This window comes from Pomacea canaliculata, linkage group LG4 (assembly GCF_003073045.1).
Source record: "Pomacea canaliculata isolate SZHN2017 linkage group LG4, ASM307304v1, whole genome shotgun sequence".
NCBI lineage: Eukaryota > Metazoa > Mollusca > Gastropoda > Architaenioglossa > Ampullariidae > Pomacea > Pomacea canaliculata.
Genome location: NC_037593.1, coordinates 22,699,896 through 22,724,113, shown reverse-complemented (window position 1 = coordinate 22,724,113; position 24,218 = coordinate 22,699,896). Strand labels below are relative to the sequence as shown.

General features: G+C 37.6%; 2 protein-coding genes across 2 annotated transcripts; one reads left to right on the top strand and one right to left on the bottom strand.

Moving 5' to 3' along the window:
• Positions 1-1,312: 1,312 nt before the first annotated feature.
• LOC112561691 (adenosine deaminase-like) lies at positions 1,313-9,325 on the bottom strand. The gene is given in 11 exon segments (XM_025234308.1): positions 1,313-1,985; positions 2,620-2,746; positions 2,925-3,091; positions 4,004-4,075; positions 5,005-5,108; positions 5,539-5,776; positions 5,779-5,797; positions 6,265-6,387; positions 6,791-6,852; positions 8,324-8,406; positions 9,257-9,325. Coding segments are annotated over 10 exon segments (1,050 nt in total). The 5' UTR covers positions 8,372-8,406; positions 9,257-9,325; the 3' UTR covers positions 1,313-1,895.
• On the top strand, positions 9,307-24,194 carry LOC112561386 (F-box only protein 9-like). Its single transcript, XM_025233864.1, has 14 exons — positions 9,307-9,444; positions 10,073-10,276; positions 13,271-13,328; positions 13,709-13,792; positions 14,105-14,138; positions 14,537-14,630; positions 14,910-15,011; positions 15,440-15,501; positions 16,466-16,551; positions 17,642-17,755; positions 18,861-18,979; positions 20,387-20,488; positions 21,179-21,258; positions 22,245-24,194. The coding sequence occupies exons 1-14, from the start codon at positions 9,442-9,444 to the stop codon at positions 22,357-22,359; spliced, it is 1,257 nt and encodes a 418-aa protein (XP_025089649.1). The 5' UTR covers positions 9,307-9,441; the 3' UTR covers positions 22,360-24,194.
• Positions 24,195-24,218: the final 24 nt, after the last annotated feature.

The following is a 24,218-nucleotide window of genomic DNA, read 5'->3' as shown; positions in this document are numbered from 1 at the left end:
ATTCACATTCAGCAGTAGTTTATATTTTCGTACGCAACTCATTTCAGATACATATCCAGGCCTGACAGAATACAGATGTGACACGACTTGACGAGTCATAACTGTGCTAAATATCTCTTTGCCTCCATATGCACATTTGTGTTTGTCCGTGGGCTAGTCTTAAATGTGCCTAGTGAAGAAATCGTTGTACATAATAATGCATGTACAACAACGCGACTTTCGGTAACATTAAACCATCTTCCTTGTGCAATGTCGCTTGGTGAAGATAAAATTTTATTGTTGTATTTACATGCACTGGTTTGAGTGAATGATGTTAACAATTACTTTGCTGGATGTAAAGAAGTTGACTAAATCAAATCAACTTCACTGTGAAACTTAGGGGTGTCACATCTCTGCCCACTGTTTATTAACTGTAACCACTGTGTGATGCCGTATCTTGGTTTCTATCATTGAATAGCTTGTAGCCTTTGTTGGACATTAAATCTCTCTTCTCACTCACTTTTCTCTGAGAAGTAAACTTAATAAACTGGATGAAAGAAATACACAGATATACAACTATATTTTGTGAGTGAAAATTGTTTTGTAAAAATCTATTCATGTAAATAATAAAATCATATAAAAAATAGATAATCTTCATATGTACATAAATAGTGATTGTTATATCAGTGTACATAGTATTTTTAAAGAAAAACTTTCCTAACAATTGAAAATTAAAAAAGCCTCCCCTCCCCACCCCAAAAGAGGAAGAAAAACTCTGCTCTTGAAATAAAAGCTATCTCAATTTTCTAGTGGTATGCCTTGCACTTTTAGTGTGGTTGGCTCAAGAATACCATGGTCTCTTTGAACTTCAGTCTTCAGCCACTTGAAACTCTTAAAAGGGAATGGGAAGTAAAAGATCAAGTTTGGCTTAATTTGATATTGACAATTACTGCTAAAACTGTTTACTTACAATCATAGCTTTAAACCAATTTCAGGAGACTGTTTCAATACTCTTTCCTGAAGGAAAACAGACCCTAATTTGTGATGCAGGAGGTACCACTTCACAAGAACAGCATTATCTGTCATGTTCTAGTTGATTGGTGAAATTTTGAGCAAAGAAGATTAGAACACTGGTATCACTGAAGCCTAATTTGCTGTTTCACTTTTCATTCCTTTTAACAAGAAACTTAGCATACAAAAGACCGAAGCTAGCAGAAGACAACCAACTAAAATGGCAGAAAAGAGATAAACATCATTTAAAAAAATTGAATGACAACAAATTTCGCAACCTTGTTGGATGCATGAACACAGATACACAGTGAGAAGAGGATTGTTCCCTTGATGTTGTTACTAAAACATGTTTTATTTTTAAGTCTGCCAGCAGCAAGGAGACTTTTCACGTATCTCCCTGGCCTTAGTGTCAGTTCTTTGTTGACTTCAGCTTGTCAGCTCTTTTCACTTTTTTTAACAGATGTATCACATGCATAATGTATCATTGGTTGCTTTGATATTTGCAGTCACCTCTTTTATGCAATTAAATGGAATGTCAATTTCCTAACTTTGATCTAATGGCTTTCACTTTTACGAAAATTAATGTCTAAATACAAAGAAGCACAATACACGTGCACCTTTATGCTATGAAGTTATTAAAATATTAGCCACCTTTAGTAATCTCAATTGGTTGCTTATATTCTAACAAAAGCTTAAAAGTGCATTGCAGTTTAAAAAACCCCAAAAAACAAACAAGACTGATTAATAATGAGATATTTCTAATGACAAATTAAAACAACCGACTAGATATCACAGGAGTTAAGAAGAATACTTTAAACTTTTAAAGAACAAGAAGAGAACAGCTTCTTGAATAGTAGTTAGTGTTGCTGAAGATTTTAAAGTTGATCCAAGTACTGCAAATACATCTAGTATTTGCCGTAAACAGATATTAGCTTTGCCAACAGCTTTTCTTTTTCAGCAGGAGTACCTAGACTGGCTCGAGCTGCATTGAAAATCTGAAATATAGCGTATAAGACATGCTTTGATCAAGAATAAATACGTAGTTATGCTACTATTCTTTAGCAATGTAAATGTTAATACAAAAAGTAAATAATAATGCAGCTGTCTGAAAGCAGTTTGTACATTCTACTTGCTGAAAGGTATATAAATTTAACAAATTCAATTAGTTGATAGGACCATTTCTAACCGTATCAGCTATCATCTTTAGCCCTACAACATGAAGGTGACTGCTGAGTGCCTGGCCATGGACACATTGGTATATTCTCCCCAATCTCCCTCCCCCCTCAGTGATGATTTTTTTTTTTTCACTGAATATATTTTGTTAAAATATCTTAGATTTAAGGTTAAGAACAGGCTTTCTGAACTAAAACTGATGTTTAAAAAGTATATCTTTAATGAAAAATTTACTGCTATGATTATCTTTTGTTTATTTTTTTAGAAACACTCTATCTTTTGAGATAGCCCTGTAAATATGACATCATGAGTGAGGTAACTTTGTGTGGTTTCTGAAAGCGCTTACACTACTTATTTATCAATAAGAAATGCTTTTACTAGAAAACTTTAAGAAAGTAACATATGATAATATACTACACAGAGAAGAGCTGATTTAAGCATGTGAAAAATGAATACCGAAGTAATAATCTGCTCCTTTGTCAGGCCCAATTCCAAGGCACACTTATAATCATCAGCTAGAGAGTTGTCAAACAACGTTGGATCATCTGAGTTGATGGAAAAGTTAGCACCATCTTTTGCAAACCTGTATACATACAAACACAAATCCCATGAATATATTTTGGCCATGGAAAGTCAAAATAAACCCACCAAATTATCAGATATCTAGCTCTCCCTACACAATTCACACCTGTGAATAAGAACTCTTAACTACACTTCATTTGTGTAAATACACCTGTACTGAATGAGTTAATTAATCTTACCTAAGGATTGGGTGATTCTTTCCATTTGGAGCACCATTAGTCATTAAAGATGACAGTGGACACACCTCAAAGTGCACCCTCTTCTTTAGCAGGTCTTGGTATAACAGTTCATCTTCCAAACATCTGTAGCCATGGCCGATTCGAACTGCTCCCAGCTTTTCCACTGACTTCAGATAAAGAGTTATTTAAAAACTGTTTCTATCACATAAATAAAAACATACTGTATGCTTTCTAATTTGCTTTTCAAATAATTCAACAGTATTTCTAAACAATAGGTGATTCACATGTTAAGCAGCATTAGTTAAATGAAATATTTATAATTGCACTTTGTGCTTCTGTACTGTTTTATTGTCAATGCAGTGGTCCTCATCCTGTAATTTTCTCTTCTTGATCTATTAATACTGATAAAATTGAGTTTGGTGACGTTGAGGTTTGACTTTTCTTAACATTTTTATGTTTATCTACATGGATCTATTTATTGTTTAGATGTGAGATCTGGATTTTGTCATCTTCTTCATCCAATGTACCTTTTTAATGCCATCCTTCCCACTCTGGACTATTTTGATGTTATCAATGATCCACTACTCCACTGATCCTAAATCTCTATTATTTTGATAATCTGGTGGGAGATGCAGCTGCTCCTTCCTGTCAATGGCGATTTCTTTGCTCAATTGTAGTGACTTTGTTCTTTGCCTGTGAACCAAAGTCGTTTGTTTATTGTGCTGGTGTTACACTAGAGATCATCTCTTGGACTTAAAATGTAGATGACATCTAGATCACTGCACTTTTCTCCTCAATATTCCCACCTTCATGGAGTCCTTTGCTGTTGCTGTCATTTGTTTGCCTTGTTCAACCACTCTGTCTGCAGCTATTGCTTAAACCAAAGAGTGCAGTGGACTGCTCTTCAATTGGATTATTACTATTAATAAACTTTCAATCTCTGGTCAAAAAGGAAAAATTTCTCTTTCAGAATTTACTCCTATTTCACCAAAAGGCATTGTACAATAAAATGAAAGCTTAACATGTACATAGCATATTCATGATCTCTACTAGCTAGAGTGAAAGTCCACAATACTCACCATTTTCACCATGTCTGCAGGCCCCGCTTCACCAGCATGTGCAATGCAGGCCAAACCACGCTTCTGTGCTTCCTGCAGTTAAAAAGGCTTTTCAACAAACAATTTTTTGATAATAGTTTAGCATTCAAGTATTCCAAAATGTCTTTAAAGTGGAAATGCATTTATCAACCTCTTCTGTACAGCTTTTTTGATCCAACGCAGGTATGGTATCGTATTAAAATTCTGGCTTAAGGTTTTCAAGTAATTCAACTTTAATATTTATGTAGCACTCTAGTAGTGTACTAAGTTATGTGTTTGTTTTTTAGAGGGTAGGCGTCGAACAGCTCCCAGGACTGTCCCATTCTCATGCCGGGTATGTAATAGCCAGTCTTAAACTGCCCACCCGTGGCTACTGGCTACAGGACCTATTGTTACAGCCAGAAGTTATGCAGTTGCCTGAGCCACTTGGGATAACCAGACAGGGTGGGGTCGGGGTGTCCACAGGCGTGACGGGGGCTTGGGAAAGGTAGTGACGAGACCATGGGAAAAGGGGGTGGATGGTTCTAAAACGTTCAACAGAGATAGTATAAGTAGCTTAGCTTTAAGGTTGAAAGAGGCACCCCATCCCCCACAGTGTGAAATAACCTCGAGGTGGAAGCACTTTCCCTTAAAATCAACAACAATTGAAAGAGGTTTTTGATTTTGGAAGTGAGAGTGAAGAGATGGCAGGCTGGCCGCCGAGTGAGACTCTGAATAAAATCTACAGTTATGTGGCAATATCCATCCTTCTGTTCTTGTATGACTAGCCCATCCCAACGCATAGTCATCAGGGACTGACGTGTTGGTTACATTTATGCCTTCAAGATCTATGTAAAGTGCTGCTGAATGTGAAACCATGTAATTTCCTGGTGTCAAGAAAACTGACTAGGAGGAGACATGACACTTCAGAATACGTATGCGAACTCAGAACTCAAAGGTCAAGAAGAATGACCTGAAAAGCAGCAATGTGGATGGTCTGGTCAGTGCTTTGTCACAATGTCACCAATTTCTGGACCTGCAATGTCCATGGCAACCACGCCTTCACTGGAGAACTCGTCGCATAGCTCCATGACATTCCAGGACCATTCTGTCAAAATAAAGTAGTTTATAACTGATATGATTTTAAAACTTTTGGTATCATAATTTTAAACAATTCATGAATAGTGCTTCAGACCACAAGTTTTAATATCTGAACTTTGTTTACATATTTACCTACTATCTATTGCCTTACCTGAACTGTCTTCTATTTGATGTTGATTTTCTAATTTCTTATATGAGATTTCTTTTTATGGATTTTTAATACCATGACATATATTGTAATATGTGGTAAGCACTTGAAACTGATCATAAAAGGTTATCACATCACAGTTCTTACTTTAATTTTTATTAGGTTACCTGCATCTTTTCCCTTCACAATTACTGCATAATGATATCTGTGAATTATAACAGTTTCAATTTATTATTTAAAATAATAATTAGAAAAATACAATTAAATATTTAATTTTTCATACATGCACATGGATGATGCCGAATGCAGCACAAGATACTCTTGACTGTAATCCCAAAATCTTCAGAACCACATGCAAATGCTTTGTTGACAGTTTTCACAACTTCATGAGGGGAGAACACCCCGTCACAAGTGGGTGCATATGTCTTCACACCCAACGAATTGCTGAGAAAATGTGGAGAGTACCGCACTTCCATGTAGTGTATACCTGCTTTAGCAGCATCTTCACACAGCTCATAGGCCACTCGGTATACACCATTGCACAGCCACTGCAAAACATTGCCCACAGTAATGTACTTATAGTACCAAACAACATCTGCACAAACTGTTTTCTTCAACCCATATACAATCTTGTCATGGGACATCTACAAAACTGGTGTGGATTATTTTCTAATCAGAGAAGCACTAACAATTACCCAAGTTTTTAACCTATCTGACAATTACACAAGTTTTTAACTAATCTTGGTGAAATAAAAGCTATTATTAAGAGTTTTCTATTATTACAGCACACAGGCTCTCTGAATTTTGTACAAGCTGCTAGAATATTTGGTCCATTTCTGCCACAATGTGCCTCAAAATTTTAATGGACGCACATCCTGCAATGTCATATTGTTGCTATTGATGCTTTTTGGTGTCTGCTGATTATACATTCAGGGATCATCACACATACAAACTGTAAATAAAGAAGTGTTTTCATACACATACAAAACCCTCCACAGATATCAATGTCACTCACGCAAAAGCTGGTGCAAATATATAAAAATTTTCTAATGCTGAGGTCAGGTCTTCTGGTTTCCGCACACAGATAAACTGTTTCAACTCATCCACAGTCTGTACTGGCAGTTTTATATTCTTCTCTCTGTCAAAACATAGAACCATTCATGTAAAGGGGCAAAGAATGGTAAGTCACGGTTTTAAATTTAAACAAGCATTCAAGCTGCAGGTGTAATCAAGACATTCACAAACATCAGCCATTGTTCTCATCCTAACAGTGATTTTTTTCATTAAACATATAACTACTACCTTATTGAGCAATATAACAAAACAAGAAGCAAAAGTTTGAAGATATGCAAATATCCATTTTTCCTTTTTAAAAAAATATAATCAAGTAAGATATGCCAGCTGTTTAAAGATACATAGCTTGGCATAAATATAATTCTTTCCTTTGAAAGTGTGGCTTATATATATAACTTTGTTCATTAGTTCTATGTGTTAGTCTTACTTTCAACTGAAAATATATTCAAGTATTATTGATTACTTGCCTTGCAAGATCTAGGATCGTCTGAAACCTAACAGCACCTTCCAAGTGTATATGCAGCTCCACCTGCAACAGAATGACTTTTGTATGCAACAGTAAAGCTAAATGTCATCCCCTAACCTTTAAGATTGTTAGGAGCTGAGGTGTTAGATACCTCACTTTTCTCGGGGCCAGCTTTATGTGAGGACTGTGCCCATCTCCTCTTTCCTTGCTGCCTTATCATCCCCAAGCCTCTATGGAGTCGGATACCTATTCCTGCTAGCTGGGCTGACTTGGGGAAGTTTGCTGTGTGAATCAGCTATTGAACAAGTGAAATAGTACCATGCAATAGCTATTGTAGCTGAATTCTACTGGAAAAAAGTGAACTGAGTGGCACAACACTCAAGGCTTATAATACACAATGATATTACAGAGTTGAAATGAGATAGGTTAGCTTGTTCTCTGGCAAAAGAAGCTGGAAAGTATCATATGCAAACTTTGGCATCCATAAGTCTACACAATAACCTAAGACTTGTCTTATAAACCACATGTAAACCTATTTCAATAACACAAACAGAACCAAGTTCAAACAGAACCTAACATGGAGAAAAGTACCCTGACTTGACAGACCTTTATAAATGCAAATCACATGACATCAAAATGCTGCATTCCAGGAAAAAAGACTAAAAATAAAAAAAATTATCACAATAACCTTCATGAGAATACTAAAAATCACCTAAAGCACCAGTGTTTCAAACACTACCTGAAGGACCTCATAGTGATCTTGCTCAAATATCTACTTCAGGTCACCACAATTATCATCAATCTGTGGGAATACACAGTGGGCATAAATGAGAACTTGTGATGTTTCATTTACAATGCTACTCATTCTTTTTCAGTTTGAGGCAGTTTTTTCAAGGGAAATCAATGTTCAACATTTCCATTAAGGAATGTTCTTGCAAAGTTAACAGTTCTAAATGTGACAAACAATGAAACCAATGAAATCTCTTCTGGTTGGCTGGTTGCTTTATTTGAAAGTGCTTCCACCTTGAGGTGATTTCGCAGGAGAAGGAGGGGGAGGAAACTGGAGTACCTCGAGAAAACCTCAAAGCCCAGCCCTGCAGACAGGTGTCACATAAAGAGAGCGTCCCAAGATGACATCTGAACCCTGAGCGGATCACTGTAGTGGTGATAAGCGATTGTTTTAACCACTACACTACCCGGCGCCCCTAATAAAATCTCTTCTACAGCATTCAAGAGGGCCTCATTCAATTATCAAAGCTGTACAAGAGCTTAGTGAGTGTAGTAACCAAATTACAACAGTAGCCTCTGTCAAGAGAGTTATATTCTCCATCGCCTGTACTTTTTAACATCTTTCTGGTAAACATCACACGAGAAACCCTTTGACAGATAATGTGAATGCAAATGTAATAGAGACCAGCACTGATAAGAACACTCACGGTTATATTTCAATAAAGGGATAGGTTCTTGCAAAGTTAACAGTTATAAATCTAGGAAATAATGAAACCATAAAATATTTTATCCAGATGCTGCATACCTTGACTGGAAAATCTTTGTGGAGACCATTCAGTTCATTAGCTGACATTTTACACTCTTGTGCTGTCATAAAACCAGCTCAATCTGCACCAACATTTAGTATTTATACATAAAATTTCATTAAAATATTATGAAAACATTTTTCAACCTCTAGAATGCCAAAAATGTGCACAAACTCAATTTACTGTACAAAATATTTTAAAAAAAAATCAATGACTAGATCTATACTCTCATTTAAGTTTTTAAAAAAGCCCCCCTCCCCCCAAAAAAAGTCACTAAATGCAGAACAAAATGTTATTTTTCTTTGGGCAGTTTTTGTACCAAGCAGGCTGAGGTCTGGGCAACAAAGAAACCAATGAAATATATCTTTTCTGAGAAACTGGTTATATATACAGCTTTACAGTAACCCATTGTTCATACACGTTTAAGACACGCCCAAAGGACGATAAATTCGGTTACATGTCAACTCGATTGTTGTTATGAGTAGACTTTGTCCTTATTATGGGCCAGCTTCGCCAAGAGGCCTAATAATAGAAAAATAAAAGAGAAGTTCCAACAGCCTATAACATCAGTCCAAAATATAATTATATAATCTCTTCAAACGTTTTTCGTGTTTAGTTTAATGCGCGTGCATGTAATTCGCAAGATTTTCATCCCATCCTCATTACTATATCCGCACCCATCGACTCTCTAACGAGTATATTGAATTGTATAGTCAGCACAAAATGTGCTGTTACATATCGACTGCACTTTCACTTTCATCTTTCATTCAAGACTGAAAGATTTCAACTACACGGTTAATGTGCAACGTTGTAAACTGTCGAAATAACATACGGAGAGCAGATATAAACGTGGACAAATATATTTGTTTGTAAAGCTTGATTGTCTAGTAATCAATGTTATAAAGATTCTGTTATCGTAAACATATACTGACCGTCCTCTTCATGCCCGATCCCTTCGCGTCTGCTCCCGAGAAAGCAGCCAGGGGCAGCGCACTCTTGACTCCAGTTAGCAAGATGGCAGCGAAAAGCCGATCGAGAATGTTTTCATCATCTGTTCTGTGTTTTTCCTTCAGAGAACTAGCTTTTTAAAGGCTTTCATTCAACGAAATTTAAGAATATGGTACGTTAATAAAAGCGTAGTGAGGAAACAATCACTTTCAAACATAGAATTAAGCACCAGCATGCTGAGTACAGTCAGCAGCTAGTGGTCAGAACTTCAATATTTTGTCAAATGAAATCTCAGTTGGCAATGGTGATGACAGATGGATTAGAGAAGTTTAGAAGGCGGCTTTTAGTTTTATAAGATTTACAGGAGAACACTATTCTAAAAAATACATGACTGAGAATCCTAATTCGTTCAGAATGCATCCTTTTACTAATGAAATCAGAAGCATATGTGAAGTCATATTGCATGCTTTGGAATCTCTGTCAGCATCAAAATTAAATCCGTGTACAAACAAACTTGTTTTATTGTTTAGATCTGGATGACTAATCTGTTAAGGAAAAGAAATTTGTGAAACATCTCTAACCCTGGTTAGTAGGCGTTGACCAGTACCATCACTTATCAATTTCACTAAAGGGCAATGATGTATTTCTTTTTATTTTATCCTTTCATTCCTTTTCTCATATAAGGTCATTATTCTGATTCCATGGAGTGGAAGAAAATGTATATTTAACCGTGGACGGAGAATTGCAACACAACAACCTATTGTTGACATTCTACCCCTCTCTGGTCTTTTTTTTTTCAGGATGCTCCCCTGAGGCACTTGACTGAAGATGATGATCATCACGAAGAAGGTGCTGCAGATAATCCTATGTTAAAGGAAGGTGTGGCAAGTTTGCAAGAGGAGCTGCAAGAATTTCGTGAACAATGGCAGCATGAATTACAGGCAGCAGGCCAACAGAATTCAGATTCAGGGCAGCAGAGAAGCTCTAAGAGTGTGGAAGAAGAGGTTTGCGAAATTTCAGAATTTCACAAATTTTTAAAAGTTTCTGCATTTAAAATGAATGTTAAAGTCAAAATATTATGAAAACCTATAGGAATTTTCGATGTAAACAGAAATTATTTTTGGCCTACCCTAGTAATGATTGAGTCGTTTACAACACCATGCAACTCTTCATTTTCTTCAGATTACCAATGACAATTTAGCAAATATATTTACACTATAGTCATCTTGCTTTGTTACTTTATAAGGAAAAATCTTAAAATAAATAGAAGAAACTCTGTGAGAATTTGCAATGAAAGTCATTCTTTGCAACTCACTTTTGCAAATAAATATTGAGAGTTTATAGTTTTTTGTACACTGCTTTGATGAATTTATAGTTTAAAAAAGGTTCTTTTCAATTTTGTATTAAATATGGTTATCTCTAATGTAGGCATGCAGATGTAAGTGTTTTAATGTTTGTGCTTAATGTACAGTGTGTTGCCTTGTTGATGTATGTCTGCACAATCAACTCTGTCTTCTCATTGCATCAACTGTGGATGCATATGTTTGCCTGAAAATCTATGGAAAAGAATCTGAAAATTTATTATTCTGTTTGTGAAGCTGCTGCCAAAGTCTTTGCATTGCATTTCAGCATATCTTCTTCTTGTTCCTATTCACCCCCAGTGGAGCATAGGGCTGCAACTACACCATGCCATCAGATCCAGTTCTGGGCGTCCCTTTCCAGTTGGGACTGTGTCATGCCAGCTGCCTCCGCCTTGCTGTGGACCAATCTCCACCATGTCTGTCTGGGTCTCCCAACCCTGCGCATCCCCTGTGGGTTCCAGCCCACAGCTTGTCTTGTTAAATTGTCCGCCAACTTTCACAGGGTGTAACCAATCCAGCTCAAATTCCACTTCTTTAAGTCTTGGCTGGCAGGTTTTTCATTTGTTCTCTCCCACAGGTCTGCATTGAAGATCTTCTCAGACCATCTTATGTTGAGGATGTGGCCAGACATCTGTTGACGAATGTCTGCATCTTCTTGGTGATGGTGTTTGTCATATGCATGTCTCAGATCCATATAGAAGGAGTGACTTTACGTTTGCATTGAAGATGCAGAGCTTGGTGTGTAGAGATAAAGCCTTGGAGTTCCAGATAGGTCACAGGATGGGGAATGCAAGCCTGGCTTTATTTATTGGGCTTCTTACATCTTCATCAGCACCTTCATCTTTGCTTAGTCTGCTGCCAAGGTAGGTGAAACGATCAGACTCTGTAATACATTCCCCATGTAGTTGGAGTGGATTTGACCTACATTACCTCTGCCTTCTTGATGGTGATTGTCAGGCCACTGATTCTTCTGAGAGCCGAGTAAGTTTTTTCTGTGCGTGTTGCTGCTTTTGGGACAACAGATCCTCCAATTGCCAGGTGAAGGTCCACTGAATGCCCATGTTGCTGTTGAGGTTGTTCTTCTCATGATTCAGTCCCTCCAGTGGTGCAAACTGTTTTTAACTTCGCAGTTGAGCTCTTCTTGCTTTCAGCAGTCTCGAAGAAACTGCACTTTGAATTTGTGGTGAGGTCTGTCTGATGAGTCAGGGAAAGACCTCAGCTTTATCTTCATGGTTGCCACAAGCAGGTGGTGGTCTGTGGCTGCATCTGCGCCTCCCCTTACCCTGACATTCAGCAGACTCCTTCTAAACTAGCGATTAATGGTGATGTGATCGATCTGGTTTTCTGTATGTCCATCTGGTGAAGTCCAGGTGGTCTTGTGAATGGTTTTGTGTGGAAAAACTTTGCTTCTGGTCATTGAAAAGGTCATTGAACAAGCAGATGTCTGTGAGCAGCTCACCATTTTCATTGCAGTTACCCACACCATACTTTCTCATTATGTGTCCTTTGTCTGTGTTGTCATTTCCAACTTTGGCATTCATGTTGCCCATTATGATCTTCAGGTCTTGTTTTGGAGTGTGATCAACCAGCACTTGTAGGGAGTTGTAAGTCTTCCTTTTCCTCTTCTTTAGCTGCGTTGGTAGGTGCACAGCACTGAATGATGGTGATCTTTCTTCCTTTGGAGTTGAACCTGGCTGACATTAGTCGTGGGGAAACTGGTTCCCATGCTATTAGTGATCTTGAAACCTCTGGTATCATCAGTTCTGCTACTCCTAGTATGGGGTCATGATCACCTAGGGCAGACCTGGGCAAACGCCGGCCCGCCTCCTGTCTCTGACCGGCCGCCCGCTGGCCCGCCCGCCAGTATATATACTATATATACAGTGTTGGGTAAAACTGAGTTAACTATATTAGTCCGGCCCTCTAGAACCATCCCAGTTTCTCATGCGGCCCCTTGGGAAAATTAATTGCCCACCTCTGACCTAGGGTCTTCATGTACAGCGTAGACGATAGTCTCCCCTGCCAAAAGTCTGGTCTGGCTGCTGCTATTCCACCTTGTCTTGCACAGGCCGAGGAACTTGATGTCATAGTTCTTCATTTCCTGTGCTACCTGAGCTGATTTTCCTCTCTCGTATAGGGTTCTGATGTTCCAAGTCCCTATCCTGGTTTTTGTCTTGGCAGCGAGAAGATGGGTCGGCGAGCTAACTTCCCAAGGGCTTTTGCCAACACGCGTCGTAGGCCCTTAGGAAGAGGGATCTTCCTGTCCAGGTTCTCATTGTGCTCGTGTTGCATTTGGGGTTTCTGTTGTTTTACAGGGTACATTGCTAGCCCCATGCCCAACCCTCCTCCTTCATCTGGTCTTGGGACTGGCAGGTTACCCAAGGGGTTTTCAGACAGAGTTATTCCAGCATATACATTCTAGGAATGCCATTGTTCACAAAACTGGATACATTTTAGCTCACATGCTTTGGGGAATATCACACTCTTTTAGGAGTGACTGACTTTTATGTTGGGAAAGACACATTCACAGTTTTGCTGAATGCTATAATTCCATCTACCATTTTTCATTGCTGCAGTTATGAGTATACTGTTTTCATTGCTGTGGTTGGTATGAGTATACTGTTTTCATTGCTGCAGGCCAAGAAGCTGTTTCTGCAGGGCATGCAGGCTGAACAGAATGGCCATATGTACGAAGGTAAGAACCTGTCAGCATCCACCAAATGGCAGAGAAAAATGATGGAGTTGGTTGCAATATACAGTCAATGGTTACGTTGATGATCAAAAGATAACTAACTATACTACACGCTTTGTCTGTTCATACATATTCTCTGTCTCTCTTTGTTGTGTGTGTATGGATGTTTATATATAGACACACACATGCATCTGCACAGTACACACAATACATTCATATCAACTTATAAAAGGCTAGAAAATTGGTATTTATTGATTTATTTTGATTTTATTATGAACAATTGAGGTATAAGAGTGAAATTTTAATATTTAATTTCTATATTGTTTTATTGTAAGCATATGAGTGTTAGCTTATCTGTATATTTTCTAACCAATGTCTTGCAGCTGTGCAGTTTTACAGACATGCTATGCAGCTGGTGCCAGACATTGAGTTCAAGATTGATTTTCCTCAAAACAGAAATCCTAGAGGTGTGTGAAGGGATTTCACTCTCTTTTCTTTCTGTCTGTCCCTTCTTGAAATATTTTGTTTGAAAATGCAGATAATGTTAATCTGTCTAGGGGACTAGAAGGAGACTGTTTTGAATTTTCACTTTTGATATTATAGCAGATGTAATAGTAATATTATAAAATATTAGATTAGTAGGAAATTTTTATTCTTGCTGAATTAGTCTTTGATTTTATGTTGTGTAATAACTAGGACATTCAAATACAATTGCAATATATATACTGATAAGTACGTATACGTGTGTGTGTGTACATGCGCATGTGTGCATATTGCAGAGAGACAAGACAGTGAAAGTTCAATGGATGGCAGGTAAGCAGCTATTACAATATGATGGTGTAGTACAAAATTCTTACAGTTCTTGCAGGATCAGGTACAGATGTTCCTCCTTTAAAGGTCATGCCATGTCCTGATAAAATCATTCATTTTCGTTTTGTTACTTACAGTTATTTTATTTGTAATAGCATTGTAAAGAAGAATTCTTCAGCCACAGAGACAGAAACATGTGTGAGAATTTGCATGGGCATGTGTGTAAACGTACTTATGCATGACATGCATGTGTAAACTTGCACACAATGCACTAATAATAGACAAGTCTTAAGCCACTTTAGTCTGCTAGGATAGCAGTTAAGTTGCCAAGACTTTGTGTGATGAGAGCTTGCTAAGAAAACTGCTAATACAGTATGTTGTATGTCTTTCATTTTTTTCAGTGCGTGTGAAGAGATAGACGAGGATCTTGTGATGCACTTTCAGAATATCAGGCTTAGCAACAGCAGCATCTGTGAGCCTGCATATGAGCAGCGGGTATCTTAAAATCTTAATCATTTTTTGTTTACACTATAAATTGTACTTAAAAATTTTGTGGATACATACCAACAGCTCTGAAAAGTGTTCTGTTTGTAGTTGTAGTCTACTGCATTAATAACAGTTTGAACTCTAATTGGCTTTGCAAGTCTGTCATAAAGACAAGGTTTCACAACCCATCAGCTGCTACGCTTGCGGGTCTCTTTTTTTGTGTCCCTAGCTCTTGCTCAAATTATTTTGACTAGATTTATTCATATTTTCCTGTTTTATATGATTCAGGCTACACACATTTGTAAGTTACCTGTGGAGGTACTTATGTACATCTTTTACTGGGTGGTCTCCTCAGAGCTGGACGTGCGGTCTTTGGAAATGCTATCAGAGGTGGGAGAATTAATTAAGTTTATGCTTGAGTAAGGAAAATACTTGTTGTCTTTTGGTGTGTATATTACAGGAAGAGTGGAGAATAGAAAGTTTATCTCAGACATCATTTTATTAAGACAAAACATGGCACATTGTGTGTTAAGCTACAAATTCTTTGTTTGGTTAATCATTCGTTTAATAAATAGTATAAATAATAAATAAATAGTATAAGATCTTGTTTTAAATATAGGTGATGTTGCCAAATGAACATTAAATGAACATTTGAAACTCATTTAGAGTCTCAACCTATATATGTAATTTGTTGGGTCACGTGGCGTGTCTTACATGATCACAGATCTTTGTTTTAATTTGTGTTACATTTTTAAACTGTATGTGAAAAGAACATATAGATTCCTGAAGAAAGCAATTATTTTGATTTGCATTTACAGGTGTGTCGTGGTTTTTACCTTTGTGCTCGGGATGAAAATCTCTGGAAAGCAATTTGTCTGAAGTACGTGTTTTCTTGGTCTAGATATAACAGAAATGTATATATTTGATATATTTAAATCTATTAAGCTATGTGACTTTTTTGAGGGGGTGGGGGTAGAATTGAAAACAAATTCTGATGTGATGTTATTGGTAAGTATATAAATACTGATATGGTGTATGACAGCTGGATTGAATAGATCATTTCAAACCCATTCCTAAGGAGTACATAGGACCAAAGGGCTAAAGATGTCCAGCAAATCCTGTGAACACAGTCCTATTCCCTTGAGCCTATTGTTTTAGTGTCTAGTCAAGCTTATACCAGCAATGACAGGTCCTGTGTCTAATCTCCCTTTTCCATTGAGAATCTTATTGTTCCTAATCACCCCCAGAAAATACTCGAATGAATTGTCATGCAGCAGGTCATGGATCATGCAGAGGCTAATAATCTTTAGCCTTACCTGTCAGCCTGTCATAAGTATCACAGCACTGAGACAGCTTTGGTTCAAATGGTAAAGGATCTGTTTGAGTTGTCTGACTGGAAATGTCTCATTATTTTCTCTTCTGATGTGTCTGCAGCATGACCATCTACCATGTGATTTTAATAAAACTGCTCTCATGGACTTTTGAGGTTTAGTGCACAACACTCATATGGTTCAAATTATACCTCACCCACTATTCATAGTGGCTGTTGAAAATGTCTGTCCATTCTCTTTTTAGATATGGTGTTCATCAGGGACCAGTTCATTTTATGATACAGTCTCTAGATTATGTCATTCAGTCTGATGGCCATCTTTATCGCATCCATGCAGATTCATATCCAGGCACAAGTAAAAATTGTAAAACATATTTTGTAAGAAATCTTAATAGGTGACTTATATATGCATACATTTTTCTGTTTGTATGTGGTTAGAAATCTGTGAAGCCTTCCTTGTATAATGTAAGCTGAGGATTTTTTTAATATTCTTTTATGTGGATTAATCTTGCAGAATTTGGGGTAAAAATTGTGGGAGCAGTAAGAAATATGGAACGTGGCGTAGGATGTATCTTGACAGGCCACACTTGCTTTTTAATGGTAAGTTTCATAATAATAATTTAGTTAAGATTCGTTACAAAGAGCTTTTATGCTTCTTTAGAAATGTTAGTACCCTGCCAATTTTATTTGGTATCCAGTGAAATGCTTTTGATCTTGTTACCTAGTTGAGTCTGTAAGAAATCTTGGACTAATTTGATACTCTGCCATTAATGTCTAGATTATAACTTGATAATCTGTGCTTAGCAGCTTCATATTATGTTGTGTGTCAAGTTTTTAGCAGCCTTACTATACATAACTTGATTTTTTTTGTGTCACAACATTTATGTTTTGCGAAACATCTTCTTGAGCATAATATAATATTTTGTAGCCAGTCTTCATGAATATTGTTTGCTGTTACCTAGTTTTCTGTTGTTAATTTGCAGCCACAAAACTTGGTATTCTGTGATGAGCTATGAGTAGCATGATTTCACTCATCAATTCTCACACGGTGTTATTTATAAACATGGTATCATATGTGCCACAGCTTGGTATCATATATCAAGTCTCCAGAATTATAACCAGGTGTCTTGTGCGAAGATTTTTAACAACTAATGACTTTATTCACTTCTCTTTATGACTCTTTTTTTTTCAAATAGTAGATTTACCGTACAGGCAGTCTTCAGGTTACAGCAGCCCTGAGTTACAATGTTTCGTGGTTACAACACATCTCCCATTTACTGTATAAAGCCTTGTTTCGACTTAAGTGGTTTTGCGTCGTTAACGTCGTAACGCAAACTTCGTGTTTCATTTCATTATTAAACATATTTTATGTGTTTTTTGATAGTTACTGTGTTAGGATAGGTGTTAGGATAGGATAAGTGTTTACAGTATGTTATTTACGTACAGTATGTAGGTATGTTCTGACTTACAGCTAAATTCGGTTTACGACGCGACATAGGAACGGAACAACATCGTAAGTCGAGGACTGCCTGTACTATCTTTCAGAGTCCAGCATGATAACTTTTGCTGTTATAATTCACATTTCCTTCCCAATATTAAAATTTGCACTAGATGATGTAAATTAAATCACATTTCCTGACAAATACAAATATAAATTACAGTCGGTTAAACATTGATGGCATCATTCCAGGGTGCTACATCAGCCGTGCCACATATTTTAGGCAAGGAGAGCAAGGTATGGACCAGTTTTACCGACCTTTTCACATGGTTGAGTATTACCGCTATGTGAGATTTTTCCCAGACGGTAAGTGTTCTTTTTATATATTTACATGACATAAAGAGCTGTTTCAACATGTGTAATTGAGAGAGGAATTATCCTTTCAGCCATGTTTCACCAAACAGAGAAAACAGGACACATTCTATTACTTGGCACAGTACAGTACTGATTTTAAAGTCAGTTTCATTGTTGTCTTGCAAGGAATTAAGAAACATAACTGCTTGAGATAATGATAAAATGGTCATAGACAAGACTGTAGCAAGTGTTTTGTGATTATTTTGCGAGCAAGATATCAGACATTCGATTATCTTTGGACAGCATCTCTGTGATGTTTTCCCACAATGTTCTCTGTCCAACATTCCACCAGTCTCTGGCCGATTATTCTGAAAATTAAGCCAACAAGTTGCCACTTAGACCCAATACCCATAAGCCTTCTTCTTGACTGCTTAGATATTTTGCTGCCTGCCATCATATGCTGATGACACACAGCTGTACTGCTCCACTCCACCAGCTGAATCCCACTTTGCTACTAGCACCATAGAACCTTGTATTAATGACATCAAGAATTGGATTGTCACAAACATAGACTCAATGATGATAAAGTGGAAGCCCCCCATATGCTTGAAAAAGAAATGACTCATTTGTCTGCCAAATCACATCAAGGTAGGCAAAACAAACATTACCTTTGCGTCGTCTGTCAGGAATCTGGGATTCATTGTTACTGCAGATATGACTGCATACCTTCTTCACAAACCGTAGAAAGTATAGAACTCTGCGGCCCATCTGGCGCTTAGAGCTAGGAAACAGGACCATGCCACTCCTCTCCTTCGTTTTCTGCATTGGGTACCCATCTGCTCTTGCATCTGTGCTGTGTTTTAATTTCTTTGCAGGCTCCTGCCCTATTTTAACTTCTCTTCCCTTATATCCCAGCCAGACAACTATGCTCGTTTCTGACAACCGTCTCTCTTCGGGGTTAATGCCAAGGATGCTAAACTGCTTGTGACATTGCTTGAGTTACTGAATAGTATAAACAAGCTAGCATGAAGTAGGTTAGTGGTGCATTTTAAACATTAAATTGCAGATTTTGTTCAATTTTCAGTCGTTGATACATTTTGTCACTTTGTGTTTGCAGGTAGTATGTTAATGGTATGCAGCCCAGAAGAACCAAGCACAGTTTTGCCCAAGCTGAGGACAATAACATACCGCTTTCAAGGGCTTCTGACTGGTTATTACAAACTTTATAGCACAAAGGTAACACAGTATTTTAATGTTTATGCATATGTATATGTATAGTCCACTTTGTCTTCAGTGTATTTCATTCATCCATGACTTTAAGGTGCAATCCATTTTTGTCCAAAAAATTTATACAAACTTAAATTTTGACAAATCATTATGTGAAACACAATAAACATAAAGGGGAAATGCATAGAAGCATATCTTTGTTCTCATGTTGTGGCAAGACTGCAGGTTTTCCTCAGGGAATACAGGTTTTCTCTGGAAGGATTACAGGTTGGTCATCCTTAGGGTAAACAAGGTTTAGAAATAGGTTTGGTCATTCTTAGAGTGAACAAAGTCTAGAAACAGCAGCTGGAGAAGAAGAGGGTTAGGTTATCTTCAGATTTTCCCCAAATCCTTTAATCTAAGTGAATGCTTATAATTTGTTATATTTGTAACCAAATTCACTTCATGGTGGTTCTAAACCCTTTAAGGGCTGCAAGGATTGTACATGAGTAATTTAAATTTTTATGTCACATTAAGCCTAAAATTGAGGCATAGATTCCAAAAATCTTTACTTGATTGAAAGTTCTGTTTCCACTAGTTCTCAAGATTATAGCATGGGGCAAATAGATCCCCATAACAACAAAATTAAAATATTGTTTACCCAATGAGCATTTCAGCCTTGAACGATGGTTTTGTCAATGGATCAGGACTTGGTGTGGCATATTAGAATACACAGTTCCTCAAATAAAGTGATGTAGGACATGACAACTTCTGTCTGCTCATGAATGTCTATATACAGTCGGTGATGGAACTGAAATTTGTGGGTGGTGTATGCATGTGCATGTATTTGTATGTGTGTAGGGTGTGTGGCACACCTGCATTGGTGCAAGGTGAAGAATTTTTTTCCTTATTTTTGTATGTGGGTGTGCATAATAGTGGCACATATAGTTGTGTCTGCAAGTGTGTGATTAGTGATTGTCATGAAGGTGGCGGCCATTACTAAGACATGGTCTTAGTGCAACATCACTTAGTTTAGTAGTTACTTTATTCCTTGTTGCTCCTCTGAGGAGCTTAGGGCCGCAACAACACCTCGCCAGTAGCCCCCTTTAGTTGGGCCCAGGTGGTTCTGATGTCCTTTGCCTCGCTCTCTACTGGTTTGGTCTCCCAACTCTCTTGTTCCCCTGAGAGTTCCAGTCAAGTGCCTGCTTGGCAATGATGTCAGCTAAATCAATTCTTATGTTTCTTGTTGTATTGTGTTATTCCCATGATTAAGCTTTGTCACCTTGTCATTGTTTTTGATTGATATCAGCTTGTTTGATTATTGTTATGCCTTCAGTTTACTTAAGCGATGTCAGTTTTGTTGTAAATATGAAATTTAATACTCACAATTACTTTGGCTGACAAGACAGTGGTGTAGTGTGCTGGTACTGTGTACAGGCTGTCTGTGTGCTCAAACGAGTGAAATTGATGGAGCCAGTGACAAGATACAAGCGGCGACAGCCAGCAAACCAGAATGACATAGATCAGACTTACAGTGTGGTGAGTGCTAATTATGACATCTCGCTTTTGAATCTGTCATTCCTTCCCCTCAAGCACAAACAATAAATTGTTCATGCATAATACATGCAAGCACATTCTCTCTCTCGCATACACATGCATATGTATTTTTAGAAACTAAGGACACACTCACAAAGCAGTCCATGGTTTCCTCAGTTCTGAAAGTGAGATTTGTTACAAAATCACTATTTTTGCATTATACAACATCTGAGCACTGTCCCAGTTCCTGCATGTTATTGCTTCCTCTAATCTCAAAGACCATTTTTTTTTTTAGAAAAGCACCAAAAATAAAAAATATTGTACATTCTGATCCAACACAAAGCACTTTTGCAGCCTTAACCTCCACATTAACCCTAATCCAAACTAACCTTACAAAAACACAAACCGTATCCTGTACCAACTGACATCCCCATTTTCCATACAGTACATGTATACACACACACACCCGTGCACACTTTCTCAAATACTTGCACAGAGAAATGCTTATGTGTGTGCAGGAATGAATGAAGAGGTGTACTTGAATCTAACATCGCTTCTTCATGTGCATGCACTTTTGTTAGTGAATGTGGGTTTGTGTGCATGCATGTATTGGTGGGTGGGGATATCTTTGTGTGTGTGTGTGTGCATTCATGCATTAATGCATGTGGTTTTGTCTACTTATGTTTTTTGCAGGAGTTTGAAATGGTAGATTCAGGTCGTCGACGCCACTGTCGTCTCAACTGGCTTGCTTATTCTGTCTGCACTCTGCACAAGTAAACTTTGACATTGTGTGTTCGAAAGTTTGTGAGTTGTGAATTGTAAATACAGGCGGTCCTCGACTTACGACGTTGTTCCGTTCCTACGTCGCGTCATAAACCGATTTTCGCTTTAAGTCAGAACATACGTACATACTGTACGTAAGTAACATACTGTAAGCACTTATCCTATCTTAACAACTATCCAACACAGTAATTATCAAAAAACATCTAAAAAACGTTTAATAATGAATTATGAAATGAAACAGGAATAACATGAAGTTCGTGTTACAATTTTAACGACACAAAACCACTTAAGTTGAAACAAGGCTTGATACAGTAAATGGGAGATGTGTCATAACCACGAAACATCGAAACTCGGGACTGATGTAACCTGAGGACCGCCTGTACTATATGCAGCACAACAGAAGAAAACATGGCCAGACAGATAGATCTAAGACCAGATCGCTTTCCAACATTTGGCTATGATTCTCTTCACATCATTCACTTGACTGGTTAATAAAAGACTGCATATTCTTGAGGTAAAAGTCTGTAAAATACAGGATCTTGCAATAGAAATAAGGAAGAACAAATTGCAGAATTAGAAATCTTTGAGCTTGCCAAGTAGCAAAGTCACAAAAGAATAAGAAAAGAATCTGCAAAGTGGCCAGAAACAAGAGTTAATATTGCGAAGGTTTCATACAGCTGTGTCAAAGAGTTAATATTGTTAATGTGTCAAAGGAGTAGTTCCTTCAGGGGATGTAAGTTGCAAGTAAGGGCATGGAGTAAGTGTGCCAGTGGCACGGGGAGCAGCCAGTAAGCAATGAAACAGCAAGTAACCCCTTAGGTTGCTGAACAGAGAGAAACCAGGTCATGAAACAACAAAATGCCGACAAAGTCATGAAAACTGGCAGTACAATCATTTTCCTACCACGACACCATGATCTTAATTTTTATAACAGGTCTTGGTGATCACAGATCAAAATTATTTTTCCTTTTCTTAGGGCATCAGGACATGAATCCGTGGCTCAGTTTGACCTGAAGAGTTCTGCATATCCACCCTTGATCTTCTCACGTGTGCGCAGCTACACTGCTATGTCAGATGCCCCACTGCAGTGATATTTGCATCAGCCACACCAAATAAATCAGGTTATGCTGATTGTGTCATCCAGCCAGCTCTCACTGATGAAATCTGTGTATATATATATACCTATGTTTGTTTTGAGGTTACTGTAGTTCTGTAGCTTCTGTTACATTATTTCACTCAGTAGTCATATTGGTCTTAACCAGTTCTGTTTACTGCCACATAACAGCTGGTTCTAATTGGGTGTTTCGTCCCACATTTCTACCAGCAATAGGAGTCTTCTTCTCAGTCAGTAGCAGGAGAATGGATCATCTGATCACCAGTTTATAACTATTGATGACAACAGCTGGAATTGTTTTTCCTGCTTATTTGCTGTATGTGTCATACATCTGACATAAAAGAATATGGCAGTGCATGTCTCCATTGTGGACGATGAACTGGCTATGGCTGATAACCTCTTTCCTATGGCAAAGAGGTAGCACTGATAAATCAATGGTTTCTCAGCCATATTTCTGCATAATTAAAAATATTTTTTAAATAGTTGTGCTTTTCTAACCATTTATTTAGTTCACTAAATAAGTGGGAAACATAATTAAAGTATGTCAGTGAAAGAAGTCATTTAAAGCCTGTAAGCACTTCTTTTTTAGGGATATATAAAAGCATTGTGAGTGGCGGTCAAATGACAATCAGATGTTGCAGTGGAAGGCAACAAAATCTGCAGTAATACCCAAACATTAGATTGCCTATTAGTCAAAAGATGAAATCAAAATATCATCTAAAATCCAAGGGTGATGGTACATTGGGAAACTTTGTGGCTTAGGCTTTTAAGCATTTATGCATTGCAGTCTTTTGCCTTAAGTATTACTTCATTATAGCTCAAGGCTTTTGACTTGTTGTGTGAAAGGTGGAAGCATTCTTCATTTGTATTTAATGGTTTCCCTTGGAGATGTGTTTAGTGTACACATACTGGTTAACGGATGTTTTTTTTTTTACTGAATATTTTCTTTTGTCTCTTTTAGAAGTTTATATGTAGACCTTCAGCTGCTGCCTTGAACTTTATCAGATCCTCTCCACAACTGATTTTAATAAACTTAAGCACAAAAGTTATTATTAAAGGATTGTGTCACATCTCACATGCAGTGCTTGGCGGATGCTAGTTGTAGAAAAGGCAAGTTCACCTTATTGTGAGTCTGACCTTTGACCTGTCCCCAGGATTTTGGTTCATTCTTGGCTTGCCAATCCTTATTAGAGTGGTGGGGTGAACATGTTGCACTGCTTCCAACAGAACCCTATCCACTTGCCTTGGGCTGTTGATCATGATGATGATCAGAAGGAAAAGTTACTTTTGTCTTTTGATGTCACTTGTTTTGTCAGGAAACTGCAGTCAGTAAAAGTGAACTTGTAGAGAGTCATTGCTGTTAATGGCACTACAGCAGCATCCCTGAAGGTCTGTAGGACATGGAGAGAGCAGCTGCCATCTTTGACCTTTCTTTTGTAAGGATCAAAAATGTAATGCAGGAGACAGGTCAGGACCAGTGCAGTATTTTGGGGGATGGTATGATGAGAAATTTATGCCTAAAAAATGAAAATTGTTGATTGTACTTTTTTTTATCAAGTTAAAACCCTTCTGTTCATGAGCTTACATAGCCAGAGTTTGATTCAGCCATTTTCAGAAAACTTGCATGGTTTTCCTGTGTGGCAGTGAAGGAAAAAGATGATGGAATTAAAACTACAGTGTATATGTATAAATTACTGACCCATAGTGATTTTTTGAGGGAAGAAAAATGTGCAACTAAAAAATTGGCTTGAATTTTGACCCGTGATGATTTTTCTGAAAAAAGTTGTGGAATTAAAAATGTTTTTAAGTTTTCTTGAGAGTTTATTATAAGTAGGT

Coding starts and splice junctions, on each gene's coding strand:
- LOC112561386 (XM_025233864.1), top strand. Junction 10,277..13,270: donor CTAAGAGTGTGGAAGAAGAG/GTTTGCGAAATT, acceptor TCATTGCTGCAG/GCCAAGAAGCTGTTTCTGCA. Junction 15,502..16,465: donor TGGAAAGCAATTTGTCTGAA/GTACGTGTTTTC, acceptor TTAATCTTGCAG/AATTTGGGGTAAAAATTGTG.